This window comes from Mobula birostris, chromosome 10, assembly GCF_030028105.1.
Source record: "Mobula birostris isolate sMobBir1 chromosome 10, sMobBir1.hap1, whole genome shotgun sequence".
NCBI classification, from domain to species: Eukaryota; Metazoa; Chordata; class Chondrichthyes; order Myliobatiformes; family Myliobatidae; genus Mobula; species Mobula birostris.
In genome coordinates, this window is record NC_092379.1 from 122342177 (window position 1) to 122356882 (window position 14706).

The window sequence follows — 14706 nt, forward strand, 5'->3', positions numbered from 1 at the left end:
GCGTACTTTATTTTGTACTCAAAACTATTAGTTGTAATATCATAGCAAAATTAAGAATTATATTTTATTTGAAACAGATTCGTGTGATAAGGCCACCTAACTATGCTGGTCCTTTAATGCTGGGATTTTTACTCGCTATAATTGGTGGACTCGTATATCTAAGGCGGAATAACCTTGACTTTCTCTATAATAAAAATGGCTGGGCCTTCGTTGCTTTGGTAGGTGAAACAACTTATTTTAATGCTATCCCTGTGGTTGCTGTGAACAACTAGATAATACAACTTCAATTTTGTTAAAAATGCATGATTAAAAATAGCTCATTGGAAACGGTATGCTTTAAGAATAAAATTGAGAGATGTAATATGTTCGACCTTGGCACTAAATCCATGAGATTGTGTTTTAATCTGGTTTTTGATAGGATCAGTAGTTTCTCCATCTACCATAAATATTAAGTATCTAAAAATATTTGCTTCTTATGAAAGAGTGCCAATCAATCCCCGGGACAATAAAAATTAAACTGGCATTTCATTCCATCAGGGATTCAATTTTTCAGAGAAAGCATAAAGAATATAGCTTTCATTTAATATGTTGGTACAAACAAGTTCAGTCCAAACTTATTTTCCTTCATTTCTCTGTGCTAAAATTATTGTTTGAATTTTCTTTTGGTCTGTTTATGACATCATGCTGGTTAAGGAAATGCTTTGTTCAATTTGGCTCACAAATGCAATTCCCCTCCCTCCTGCTCTGCATTGTCAGCTTCAGCTTGGAGTACGTTTGGGGACGAATTTGTCTTGATCTGAAGGTTCCAGTGGCAAAATGTAATGTATCAAAATTTGGCTTGTTCATTTATTGATCTGTTTTCACTTTCAGTGTTTTGTACTTGCAATGACTTCTGGTCAGATGTGGAATCACATCCGAGGTCCACCATATGCACATAAGAACCCTCATAATGGTCAAGTGGTAAGTCATTCAATCTACCTTAATTTTCAAAGTACAGGCAGTCCCCGGGTTGCGAACGAGATCCATTCCCAAGTCTGTCTTTAAGTCGAATTTGTAGGTAAGTCAGAACAGGTACTTAGGGTTCTTAGCGTCAGTCAAATGTTTGTCTTAGTATATATTTTACCTTTCTGTGCATATGAAACACTTGAGAAACACTTCCAAATACACTAAAACATCTTAAACATAATACAGTACATCATAATAATACAGTAATAATAAGAGTAACTACATACAGTACTGTACTGAAGAGAGAGAATCTGTGTGTGTGTAGGTATACAGTACTGTAAAAAAAAACATTAAAGAAACAGTTCTTAAAACAGTTTAGATAGAGAAAAAAAGGAAAAATGATCATGATTAAAGGTTATCACTTACTCTTGTTCCATCGATGTCTTGCATACCGGAAGGGGCATTCGTGAAGTAACATTAATAATTGGATGATGCAGGAGAAGATAATGGAGAGAAATATTTGGTCTGGCAGATAGCCTCCCTCAATAATTTTTTTCAACATTTCAGGAAAATCACTCGCAGCACTTACATCGACACTTGCTGCTTCACCTTGCACTTCAATATTATGTAAATTTGCCCTCACTTTGAAACAATTGAACCAACCCCTACTCGCAACAAATTTTTCATCACAATCACCTTCAGTTGCTGCACCTGCAGCTTTTAAATCATTGAAAAGGCTTCGAGCCCTTTCTTGCACTAAAGTAAGGCTAATAGACATATTACGCTGATTTTGATTGTCTAACCAAATTATAAATAGCCTTTCCATTTCAATAAGTAAACCACTGCGTTGCTTAGTAATAATTGTAGCTTTCATTGGGCAGGGCCTTTCACATGCTCTATTATTCTCATTTTATCCTTTAAAATTGTTGTGATCATTGATCAACTGTAGCCTAACGCTTTTTCAATGACTGATGACGTTTCACCTCTTTCCAATCGCTTTATTATTTCCACTTTCTTTTCAATCGTGATCGTTTTCCTTTTCTTTGATGCATCACCAGCACTTGCATCGGATTTATGCTTTGGAAGCTTGGTTACAAGGGTAAAGTAAGAGAAAAATTTAAGCCAAATACAAAGTTACACACTCAACACAGTGTTAACGGCAACGTGGTGCGACTTACAATGGTGGATGGCGTTCTTCTTCCTCGAGCCGACGAACCACTTTATGGCAGTCCGTTCGTAAGTACGAGTTGTCTGTAAGTCGGACGTTCGTAACCCGGAGACTGCCTGTATATCATTTTATACCTATTGCTTGTGTTGGATGATTACAACTTTCAACTTTTCATTTTCATGATTTGTATATTTTAATTATATTTTGTCAAGCCAACTAATTTTTGATACTGTCATTCAAAGTGTCATTGATGACAGAAGTTACATAATACATTCAGTTCACTATATTGAAAAATGGGGAAAATCATGCCTCATAGTAACATTTTTATTTTTATCTCCTCTGAAAACTGGAGAAATTAAAACTAGAAAAAAATGTATTGAAGTTTAACATTTGCCATTGATGTGGCTCACCACTAGGCGGTGCTCAAGGTTGATGAGTCTTTTTTTAAACACTATATAACAATGTTATTGCATTATTTCTGGTATTTCTTAGTACAAGTTCTGGTAGGTTTCAAGCATTGCTACATAAGTGCTTTCATGCTGAAGATAAATTTTGGACCAGATGCACTGTACAGTTTTTCGTCAACATTGTAAAGTTATAAACTGCTTGATACTGAAATCTTTTTGAACTTTTTATTTTTTGTTACCTTTACCGTTTTCAGAGTTACATTCATGGAAGCAGTCAAGCACAATTTGTAGCTGAAACACACATCGTTATTTTGTTAAGTATCCTTTGACCTTGACTCTAACTTTTTTTAATATAAATACTGAAGTGTTCTTCTGGGAATAGGAAATAATTCTTAAAATGTAACCTTCGTTTGTACTTCTGATTGCATTATTACCCATGTTTGCGGCAAGATGTATTTTAAGTGTAGATGCCACTGTTAATATAAAAATGTAGAATTGTTGGGAAGCCTGAAATTCTAGGCGATCTCTGTCTACTTGCACTTCTGCTTTCAGCAAATTATGCACTTCTACTCCTAGGCCTCCCTGTTCCACAACATTTGCCATTCTACCCTGGTTTGATTGCCCAAACTGCATTACCTCACACTTATCTAAGACAAAATTTTTTTCCCATTCGCCATACCATTTCTGATCAAAATTTCTTTTCGTAATTGTAACCTGCTTCATTATCAGTGAGACCCCATAATTTAGTATGACCAACAAACTTGCTAATTGTGCCACGTACATTCATTTTCACAGTATTGATATAAATAATGAATAACAGGTCCCAACACTGACCCCTAGGGCAACATACTACTCACAGGCCTCCAGTGGGAGAATCAACCTTCAAGCATCATCCTCTGCATCGTATCATCCATCCAAATCTGAATTCATCTCGCTAACTCCCCCTGAATCCTATACGACCTAACCTTCCAGATTAGCCTGCTATGTGGGAGCTTATTGAAGGCTTTACTAAAGTCCATATAGTCAATAACTACTTCTCTATTTCCTTCAATGCCCTTTGTTACTACTTCAGAAAAACTCCAAAAAATCATACACGCACAAAGCTATACTGACTATTCCTGATAGTCCTTAACTATCCAAGTGATGGTAGATCTTGTCCCTCAGATTTCTGTCCAGTAACTTCCATACCTATGAAGTCAGCCTCATTGGACCATAGTTTCCCAGCCTTGTCTTCTTAAACGATGGAATAAAGTTAACCACCTTGTAATTTTCTAGAACTCCCAGCCATTGGCTAATGATAAAGCAAACATCTCTGCTGTACCCTCCACAGTTTCATCACTAGCCTCCCATAAGACCCAGAAGTGCACTTGGTCAGGCCCTGTGGATTTGCCTATCTTAATGTGCTTCTTTGTAATATGCATATGGTCCAAGACCTTGCTCCTTATTAACCCACATTCCATGATTTGCTCCTTACTAAATACTGAAGAGAAATAATTATTAAAAATTTCAGCCATCTCCTGCAGCTCCAAACATAGGTGACCCTGATGGTCTTTAAGAGGACCCAGCTGCCTAAATGTGATGTACGCTTCCTTTTTCCTTATAGTCAGGTGTTCTCCCCCCACCCCTCCCCACACCCTCGCTATCAATACATCAGCTTCAGTTTTTCATGATTATGACTTTGTCATCATGTTAAATGTAGGGACCCATCGATCTTCCATAGATCATAGACCCATAGTACCTGCAAATGTATTTAGTAACTAGTGGTAATTTAGTACTTGAGGTTTTGAATGACAGTTGTACAGAACTTGCCTTTATCGGTAAATTCACCCATGCAATTTTAAGGATGTTATACTTAACCAACAATGCAGATGCCGCTATAACATTGGGAATGGTACTACTTCATGAAGCGGCCACATCGGATATGGATATAGGCAAACGGAGAAGTGAGTACAACATCCTGCTATGTGATCAGTTACTGCTTTGAGGATAATTATTTTGATGAGGATTAATTTATTTTCCCAACACTTTAAACCACTTAAACTTTTGAGTTTGAGCAAGCTATTTAAATATATACCCTTATTAAAAACTAGCTTAGCAATTGTTACCAATTTGCAACCATTCCAATGTACAGTGCTATTCTAACCATTCTTCAAGACGGACTCCAACTGCGGTTTGAGTGGTAGTGACTTTTGCATCCATTTTGCATTTTTACTGCAAATACAGAGTATTTCATCATCTAAGTTGTTGAATGCCCAGTACATTTATTGTTAATGTGAACCTGCAGAATTGTAATACTGAAGGTCTCTTGTGACTTTTTTTGCATGAAAATATCATCCTTTATCTTGTCAAATTTAATATAAGATACAGGAAGTCTATCAAACCACATGATAAGCTCATGGGTATGCTCCATTTTAAGCTGCAACATTTCCTTAGTTGGCTTTTCATTCACAGATAATAGTAAAATGAGCATTTATTTGAGTCTAGAGTTTGCAGTTGTGTATATTGGATTCGTAATGTAATTAAATTTGCTTTGCTGCGTGTTACTACATTTTATGAGGAGGAAGCTGACATTTTGATCTATTGTTAAAATTTTCATCATAGCCATGCTGTTGGAAAAAAGAATGCAACTATCTCATTTAGTCATTGTTGGCTATTTCTCTTAAAAGCCGGCAATATTGCAGTGTTAATGCATGAATATATTAATCAAAACTTCTATAATAATACTGTCCCTGATCTTCCACTGAAAGAGAAGAATTACTTAGATCTGTTGCCTTTACCCATTTGACTCTGCAGATCTCAGGCATCTGGAGCACAGGCTAAAGCACAGCCTTGGATTCAATTAACTCCAGCACACACACTGTTCCAGTTCTCTTAACAGGATTCCCTTAGAGCAAAGTGGAATTTTAGCAGCATTTAGGCAGGGAAAATTGCCTATGTAAATTGAAAGAATATTTTGTCTACAGAACATAAGTGATCATCCTTATTTCAATTAATTTAAATATCTAATTTTTGGTATCAGCTTTGATTGTGATTCTCAGAGCACAGCGTTGCGGGTCTGCAAGCTTAGAGGGCAGAGCTGTCACTTATGTCTTGAGGAATCCTACACTAGGCTTTGCTCATTAGCTGGGAGTGGTCCTTGACAAAGAGGACTGTGTCAGGGCACATTGAAAGAAATGGCATGCTCCATTTGCTCATCGTTTCACCTGATTATTATTGTTAAAAGGCAGCTTTAATTCTAGCCGGTTGTTCTGCTCAACATCTAAAATCCCATATTTTCATTTGTGTGTGATTCCTGTAAAATATTCACGACAAAAGCTGTGGTGATTTTGAGCCTGCATTGTGGTTGTGAAGGTTTTTTTGGAAAATGAATGATATTTCTGTTGAAGTCTTGAGAAAGGAACTGAATAGGAACATGTATTTAACCAGCAATTCATATTTATTTTATTCTTTACCTTGCAGTTTTGTGTATGGCAGGACTAGGACTGGTTGTGTTTTTCTTCAGTTTGATGTTGTCCATTTTCAGAGCTAAATATCATGGATATCCCTACAGGTAAGATGTTGATGTATACAGCTTAAAATGTTTTTCTTTAAGTTATTGGCTGCTAAATAAAATGAAAAGTGTGTTTGTTTTGTAATGTCATGGTAATTTGTAATGCACTACGATCATTTTAAAGGGGAGTTCCAACTGTAATTCATTTCCTTAGACAGTTTTCCTTATCAGTCAGTGGTCATCAGTCAGATCATTGCATTGACCATATTAGGGGCTGTTTGAAATGTTCATATTATTAAAACTAGTCCGCAAGAAATATTTTGCTATCCTTCATTTAGTTACAAGCTTTTGCATTTCATTTTCAATAGATTTCTTCCTTTTCAATCCTTACTGCTTGGGCTGGGAAGAATTTGTTAAATGTTGTTGGAAGGAATCTGAGAGGATCTACTAGCATTTGGAAAGGATTGATTAAGGGTAGTCAACATCACTTTGTATGTGGGAAATCATTATATCATGAATGTGTTTGAGTTTGTTTGAAGAGGTGCCCAAGAGAATTGACAAAAGGCGTGGCTGTAGATGTTGTCCATGTGGGTTTAGTAAAACCTCTGACCAGGTCCTATATGGTAGACTGATCCAAAAGATGAAGGGCAGGAATGGATTCTCAATATTCCTGGATTTCACTGCTTTAAAAGGGATGGAGAGGGGGGACAAAGGGGAGGAGAGGTGGCATTACTGGTCAGGGATACTGTTACAGCTACAGAAAGGGTGGGTGATGTAGCAGGATCCTCTTTTGAGTCAGTATGGATGGAAGTCAGGAACAGGAAGGGAACAGTTACTCTGTTGGGAGTATCCTATAGGCTTCCTGGTAGCAACAGAGATACCGGGGAGCAGATTGGGAGGCAGATTTTTTAAAGGTGAAAAAATAACAGGGTTGTTATCATGGGTGACTTTAACTTCCCTAATATTGATTGGCATCTGATTAGTTCCAACGGTTTAGACGGGGCATAGTTTGTTAAGTGTGGCCAGGACAGATTCCTGTCACGGTATGTTGACAGGCAGACTAGGGGGATGCCATACTAGATCTAGTATTAGGTAACAAACCAGGTCAGGTTACAGATCTCTCAGTGGGTGAGCATCTGGGGGACAGCGACCACTGCTCTCTGGCCTTTAGCATTATCATGGAAAAGGACAGAATTAGAGAGGACAGGAAAATTTTTAATTGGGGAAGGGCAAATTAGGAGGCTATAAGGCTAGAAGTTGCGGGTGTGAATTGGGATGATGTTTTTGCAGGGAAATGTACTATGGACATGTGGTCGATGTTTAGGGATCTCTTGCAGGATGTTAGGGATAAATTTGTCCCGGTGAGGAAGATAAAGAATGATAGGGTAAAGGAACCATGGGTGACAAGTGAGGTGGAAAATCTAGTCGGGTGAAAGAAGGCAGCATACATGAGGTTTAAGAAGCAAGGATCAGATGGGTCTATTGAGGAATATAAGGAAGCAAGAAAGGAGCTTAGGAAGGAGCTGAGGAGAGCAACAAGGGGGCATGAGAAGGCCTTGGTGAGTAGGGTAAAGGAAAACCCCAAGACACTCTTCAATTATGTGAAGAACAAAAGGATGACAGGAGTGAAGGTAGGACCAATTAGAGATAAAGGTGGGAAGATATGCCTGGAGGCTGTGGAAGTGAGCGTGGCCCTCAACGAATACTTCTCTTCGGTATTCACCAATGAGAGGGAACTTGATGGATGAGGATAATATGAGTGAGGTTGATGTTCTGGAGCATGTTGATATTAAGGGAGAGGAGGTGTTGGAGTTGTTAAAATACATTAGGACAGGTAAGTCCCCAGGGCCTGACGGTGTATTCCCCAGGCTGCTCCACGAGGCGAGGGAGAAGATTGCTGAGCCTCTGGCTGGGATCTTTATGTCCTCGTTGTCAATGGGAATGGTACCGGAGGATTGGAGGGAGGCAAACGTTGTCCCGTTGTTCAAAAAAGGTAGTAGGGATAGTCTGGGTAATTATAGACCAGTGAGCCTTAGGTCTGTGGTGGGAAAGCTGTTGGAAAAGATTCTTAGGGATAGGATCTATGGGCATTTAGAGAAACATGGTCTGATCAGGGACAATCAACATGGCTTTGTGAAGGGCAGATCATGTCTAGCAAGCCTGATAGAATTCTTTGAGGAGGTGACCAGGCATATACATGGATAGAGTTTAAGAGCCGCGGGGTAATGATGTAGCTCTATAAAACTCTGGTTAGGCCACACTTGGAGTACTGTGTCCAGTTCTGGTCGCCTCACTATGGGAAGGATGTGGAAGCATTGGAAACGGTACAGAGGAGATTTACCAGGATGCTGCCTGGTTTAGAGCGTATGCATTATGATCAGAGATTAAGGGAGCTAGGGCTTTACTCTTTGGAGAGGAGGAGGATGAGAGGAGACATGATAGAGGTGTACAAGATATTAAGAGGAATAGATAGAGTGGACAGCCAGCGCCTCTTCCCCAGGGCACCACTGCTCAATACAAGAGGACATGGCTTTAAGGTAAGGGGTGGGAAGTTCAAGGGGGATATTAGAGGAAGGTTTTTTATTCAGAGTGGTTGGTGCGTGGAATGCACTGCCTGAGTCAGTGGTGGAGGCAGATACACTAGTGAAGTTTAAGAGACTACTAGACAGGTATATGGAGGAATTTAAGGTGGGGGGTTATATGGGAGGCAGGGTTTAAGGGTCGGCACAACATTCTGGGCCGAAGGGCCTGTACTGTGCTGTACTATTCTACGTTCTAAGTTACATAGGATCTAGGATGAGCTTGCCAGTTGGATATAAAATTGGTTTCGTGAAAGGTTAGATCACATGGGATCTCAGGTGAGTGAAGCAGGGTGAGAATTTTGATCAGTTTTTAAAACATCAATTTACTACCAAATCTTTGGCTGGAACTTCCTTGCTGCTGGGTCAGATTATTACTGCTCTAAAGGAAATGAGAGCCAGGGTTTAAGATGAGAAATGAGGGATCTTTTAGGAAATTTAAAAGTCCATAAAAATTTTCAGAGTCTTATCACACCTGCAAACCAAAGGGACAGTGAGCAAATTAAAAATACTCCCTAAAGTTTCTTTTGCTTTTAAAGTTGCATTTTGGCATATCTTTAAAATAGTTTGAATGTTTCTTGCCTTAAATTAGTTATATTGTGCTGCTAAACTACCTATTTGCATGATATTTCTGGAATGATGTTCATGGAATTTAATTTAAAACCTTACACTTTCTATTTTTGCCTTTTTAGCTTTCTTATAAGTTAATCCTGGAGAAACAGATAGAAGCTGAAAGAACAGCACAGCACCACACCGTAGTGTGAGAAGTTAAGACTAAACATCGGATTTAGAAGTTAGTTGTGTTCCAGAATACCTCCCTAATACAATTCAATTTTGAGGTCTCTCAGAAGAAGACTTTAACCAAAGAGAGCCTGTGGTGCCTTAGGTTTTGATGGCCAACAAAAAAAATATTAAAATAGGTATTTACTAATAAGATTTTGGGTATTATTGGGGTAAAATAGAAAATTATCAAAAATTAATCTGCAGCTTTTTTTTAAAAAATGAGTAATTTCCGTTGAATGAAGTGCCTTAAATGGAATTGTTCTAAGATTCAGGTCTCAAAGGGCTGATTTGCATATGGTTGAACTTGTGAAGTGTGATTTTTGAAATATTTTAATAAGTTGACTTAATATCACATTTCATTACGTATATTATGTCAACTTTAGCTTACACTGTGAACTTGGCTATTATAACATTTACAATAAAGCAATGACTTGATGTCTATTTATTTTAATGACCAGGTCAGAGCTTTCTATTCTTAAAAATAATTTTTTCACAGTCCACTTGATGTGAGCATATAGGTAAAACATTAAAACGTTGAATGTTGATTCTGTAAAATTTTTACAGTGCAAAATGTTACTGCGACTTGGATAAAAATAAGAAAACACAAAATGCTGGAAATACTCAGCAAATCATCAACTTGAAATGTTGTCTCTCTATCTCTATCTCTCTCTCTCTCTCTCTCTCTATCTCTCTCTCTATCTCTCTCTCTCTCTATCTCTCTCTCTCTCTCTCTCTCTATCTCTCTCTCTCTCTCTGTGGATGCTGCCTGACCTGCTGATTAATTCCAGCATTTTTTGTTTATATTTTGGATTACCAACATCTGTGGATTTTTTATTTGTATTTTTCAGAATAAAAGTGTGTGTGTGCTGCATTCTTGGTGTCTGGATTCATAAGCAAGGTTGTTGAAGATAATGATAAAGAGTAAAATATAAGCTGAAGCCTTAATTTTTACATTTGTCGTAAATCATATAACTAGCTATTTCATCTAAACATGCAGTTAGTTCATTTTTGTTCTGCATTTCTGAATGCATTTATGTTTGCCATGTAGTGCATCACAAGAATGAAATCATTAAACCCAGTGCAAATCATGCAATACGATCTCAAATACAGTTGAAATACATTGTAATACAGTCAACAATGTTAGAAGTGTAAAGATTGATAGATTCTCACAAAGATGTGAAATTGCTTGCTGTTGAATTTGTTTCCCAATACTTGAGGACTCAACGACATGGTACATTCAGAAGAAATGGGGAGAGGAATAAAACTGGGCAAAAGTTGGTTACAACTAATCCTTCTGTTTAAAATATAGCAGAGTGTGCTCTTTGACTCTTAAGTAAAAGCTGCTGGTCACCTCAAGTTGCAACACTGGATTGTATGAAAACGATTTACATACTTTTTTAAGAAAAAAAGCAACAAATTTGCATTCATATCTGTGAGCTAAGTTTGTTGCTACGTGTAGTATCAAAAGTAATATGTAACCTTGTCTTCAGTTCCCAATATAAACTGTAAAACTTCAGAAATGCTACCAACAGAACAAAATAATTATTTCAACACTTGTTTTTAAAGTTACCTCTCTTTTGTTTGTTTGTTGATTTCAATTGGAATTGTGCTACATGTATTATTTGACTTGGTTTCTCAGGCTTGGGGAAAAGAAATTCAGCAAGGACATACTACCGAAACTTCCTGATGTATTTCTGTTAGATGTTAATACAGATAAGCAAGATGAAGGATGGCAGTGGTGTGGTGGCATCAGAGTTAAACAGTCATCCATGAATGCATTCTTTCATTACTTCAGAAATTTTTAACCTAAACACTGAACAATAACCTAGATAGCCATAGAAGAGATTTGAAATGGTATTTCAAGAATGGCCTTGCATATGGCTGTTCTGCAGTTCTTTAGTTAGAGTTTGGCTTCTCATTGATGGTTTCTGAGCCATTTCTTTATATTTGTATTATTTGATTCTGCATTTTCAATTTTAATTTTCTACTTTATTATTAAATATTAAAATTTGCTGGAAATAATAGTGAATTACTTTCTCTTTTCACAGAATGTCAGTGTAACAGGCAAGAACAATATTGTACTGCCCATCCAGAGGTTTCCTTGAACTGATTTTCAAGCTGGGTGGAAAAATAGCACCCTTGCTACCCTTTTCCACCCTTGCACCTCACTCAGCCACACAAGTCTAGTAATAATCACTGCCATTGAACTGTTACAATATGACTATTACACTTGTGTGTAGAGGGTAGATTTTGTTGGTTATGTGTTTATTTTTTAAAGTGCAACAGAGGAAGTGATTACAGAAAGATCATGCTGCCTTCCTTTCCCCCAGTCTACCACATCTTTTGACATACTGATGTCATTAGGATTCCTTGTGTTGACGAATGAATGTACCCGTCTTTACCCTCTAACAGCTTCCCCCAACCTCTATACCTGGCACCTGAATGACCCACAGGCTATCGCTTTTTTTAGTATTCTCTTTTCCTGCACTCTAACCATTCAATGCCTGAGTCGGTGACGGAGGCCAATAAATCAAGCAACACATTCCATTAATATTTCCAGATTCCCATTCCACAACATTATTATAATTCAAAACCCTAGTCTATTGTTATGAAGGATTAATTCCCTAAACTACTTTTTCACCTTTACTACTGCTAAGCCGCACATACTGTCAGTCTTTGTTATATGTAACTTTTCATTGTCTCATATTTAGAAAAAATAAAATGAACATTTAAGTTCAGTTTTCATGCCAAATAGGCAGACTAATGAAGTTCCAGAGCAATGCTAAAAGCCACGTAATATTTCGTATTCACATTGTCACTGTAATTTATTGTGTTACATTCATATGGCGAGTCAACATCTATAGGATGTAATAAATATAAGTTAGCTTTATAATCAAGTTTTAAATGTCAGACTAGTTCTGTATAATTAACATTTTTGAATTGGACTGTTTGGTATCATAATAGATCACCTCATTCTGGTAATTCAAATTTAGGCTGGTCATTAAATGAAAAACCCAACTCTACATGTGTAGTCCTATTAAAGCTTTCCTACATATTCAAATCTCTTGTTTACATATATTTTGCATCTTAGCTGCCTTGTATTACCTGATTTTTGAATTGCATGAACTGTAAGAACCTGAAACCTTGATTAATTGAAGCCATGTGAATACCATCTGCTGGGAGGGTGGCGATATGAATCTAGCTGGGAACTATTTTAACTGTGTTTTATACTTACAAAAGAACAATATTATGGTACTCTTTACCGTGTGATTTTTAACACTGGTTTGTTGATGGCTTTTAAAAAAAAATCTTGTTGGTTTAATAGCAGCTTTGTAATTGTGCTACAGAAATGCTTCTTGTAACTGATTCGGTATCAACTGCAAACTCAGTAAATTTAAATTTGCTTCTAGTGGTATTGTATCCAATGCTACATACTAACTTTTAATTTATTTTCCTAAGTAATTTAATTTTGTTTTCTTGTGACTTAAGTACGCTTAACATTTTGCCTTCATATGTAATTTAATACAATGTGCATGTACTGTTTATTATCATCTGAAGACCAGTAAAACTAAGGAATGGACCTAAATTGTTTGGGTACCTTGTTTATCATTTCACTCCTGCCAGCTAAGCACTATTAGTAATTGGATTTGCTTTATATTTTCATATTCTAAGTCTTAGAATCATTTGTATACAGTATATTTGTCTTTTCTAATAAATTTTGACAGGATTATTGTCAATTGTTTTGATAAACCGAGCAAGCTTGTACAAATTCTACTGAACTGTTCTCTAAATTTGCTGTATTGTAGTTGCACAAAGTGCTCAAGTACTTCACCGTGATGTTCTGCATTAACTTCTCACTAATACAGGCAATTCCTTGTCTCTATTTAGAGTAAAATTTGCAATAAGGCAAATTCTAAAACCTGAAACGAATTTTGGGTAATTCGGCTCATGCTTTTTTTTTCCTCTCTACCTATGTAGAACTGTTAATCTGATAATAAAATTACTTGATTTTTCTTTGTTGAGACACCTTGTAGAAAACATCTTCCATTTTAATGAACAAAGTATATCTTAAGTGTTTAACAGAAATTTATTGAAATATTTTAAGAGATTTTAGCATAGATGATTAAATGTGAAAAGATTGAACTGGAATAAGTGATGAATCAAAATTACAATGGTTCAGACATATCCAAAGCTTCAAGGCTGAAGGAATTTAGAAAAGAACAGAAAGTTATTGTTCTGCCTAAGAGTCTTCAAGTTGTTATTTGTGAAGTGTATTGTGTGGTTTCTAATTGTCCAGTTTGGGTGAACACTTAAGAATATGCATGCAAATCAACAGAGACAAACCATGTGAATTCCCAAACTCTGGGAAAGTGACCCTCAATAACCCTAAAACTTGTTATGGTATTTCTTTGGTACAGTATATTCTATTTGAGGTTTCGGGTCCTGTAGGTTCAGAAAGAATTGTTCCAAATATTTGTCTTGTGTTATTTGATAAGTCCTAATCCATAACAATGTACCAGCAACTCAAAATGAATACAGTACACACTAAAGAGAAAAAGCATTAATTTTGTGATGTAAAATTTCCATGCCAGCTATATCAATGCTTGAACAATTGCCACAATGAAAATGGCCCCATGTCCTACAGGAGTTTTAATGAATTAAAACAACACAGCTTATCAGCAGAAAACTGGTACTTATCTTGCTATTGCATTGGAATGAGGATAACCATTACAACACTAGCTAGGAGAATTTTCTGATGCTGACTGATAAATTCCTTCATCCTTGAAGCTTTGGATATATCTTACCCATTGTAATTTTGATTCATCACTTATTCCAGTTCAATCTTTTCACATTTGATCATCTATGCTGACTGATAATTCATCGTATCTTCAAGTCAGATGACTTGGCCAAGTGTTTTGGATTTGACTAAGACAGATTTTAACTCTTAACATTTGGTTACTTCCTATTTTTATATCCAATAATGTCGATAAGAAAGCTCTTCATTGCCTGTGCATTTGAACTCATAAGTAAGGAGTTGAGTCTTCATTACTGCTCCACCACTTTATAAGATGACAACTGATCTAATTGTAACCTCAACTTTGTATTTCTATCCACGTTGTTTGGTAAGTGTCTAGCTACCCCATTCTCCTGCCTTCTCTAAACAATTGATGTCCACTATCAAACTCTGCTTTAAATATATCCACACTGATACCTTTCCTGTAATAACCATGGGCTCCCATCTTGTTAAGCAGCCTTTTGAAAATCTAGATAAACAACATTCACTGACTCTCTTTGTGTACCCTGCTTATTACTTCTACAATGAATTCCAGCAGA

The 14706-nt window shown here is 36.8% G+C and overlaps 1 protein-coding gene across 1 annotated transcript in view; it reads left to right on the plus strand.

The window, feature by feature from the left end:
- LOC140204299 (dolichyl-diphosphooligosaccharide--protein glycosyltransferase subunit MAGT1-like) overlaps positions 1-13126 on the plus strand; it is a 34771-nt gene extending 21645 nt beyond the window's left edge. The window contains exons 5-10 of the mRNA XM_072270900.1: positions 78-218; positions 871-960; positions 2775-2838; positions 4389-4463; positions 5980-6070; positions 9282-13126. Coding sequence (XP_072127001.1) covers positions 78-218; positions 871-960; positions 2775-2838; positions 4389-4463; positions 5980-6070; positions 9282-9297 — 477 coding nt within the window. The 3' untranslated portion in view covers positions 9298-13126. The remainder of the gene's footprint in view (positions 1-77; positions 219-870; positions 961-2774; positions 2839-4388; positions 4464-5979; positions 6071-9281) is intronic.
- The last annotated feature ends 1580 nt before the right edge of the window (positions 13127-14706 follow it).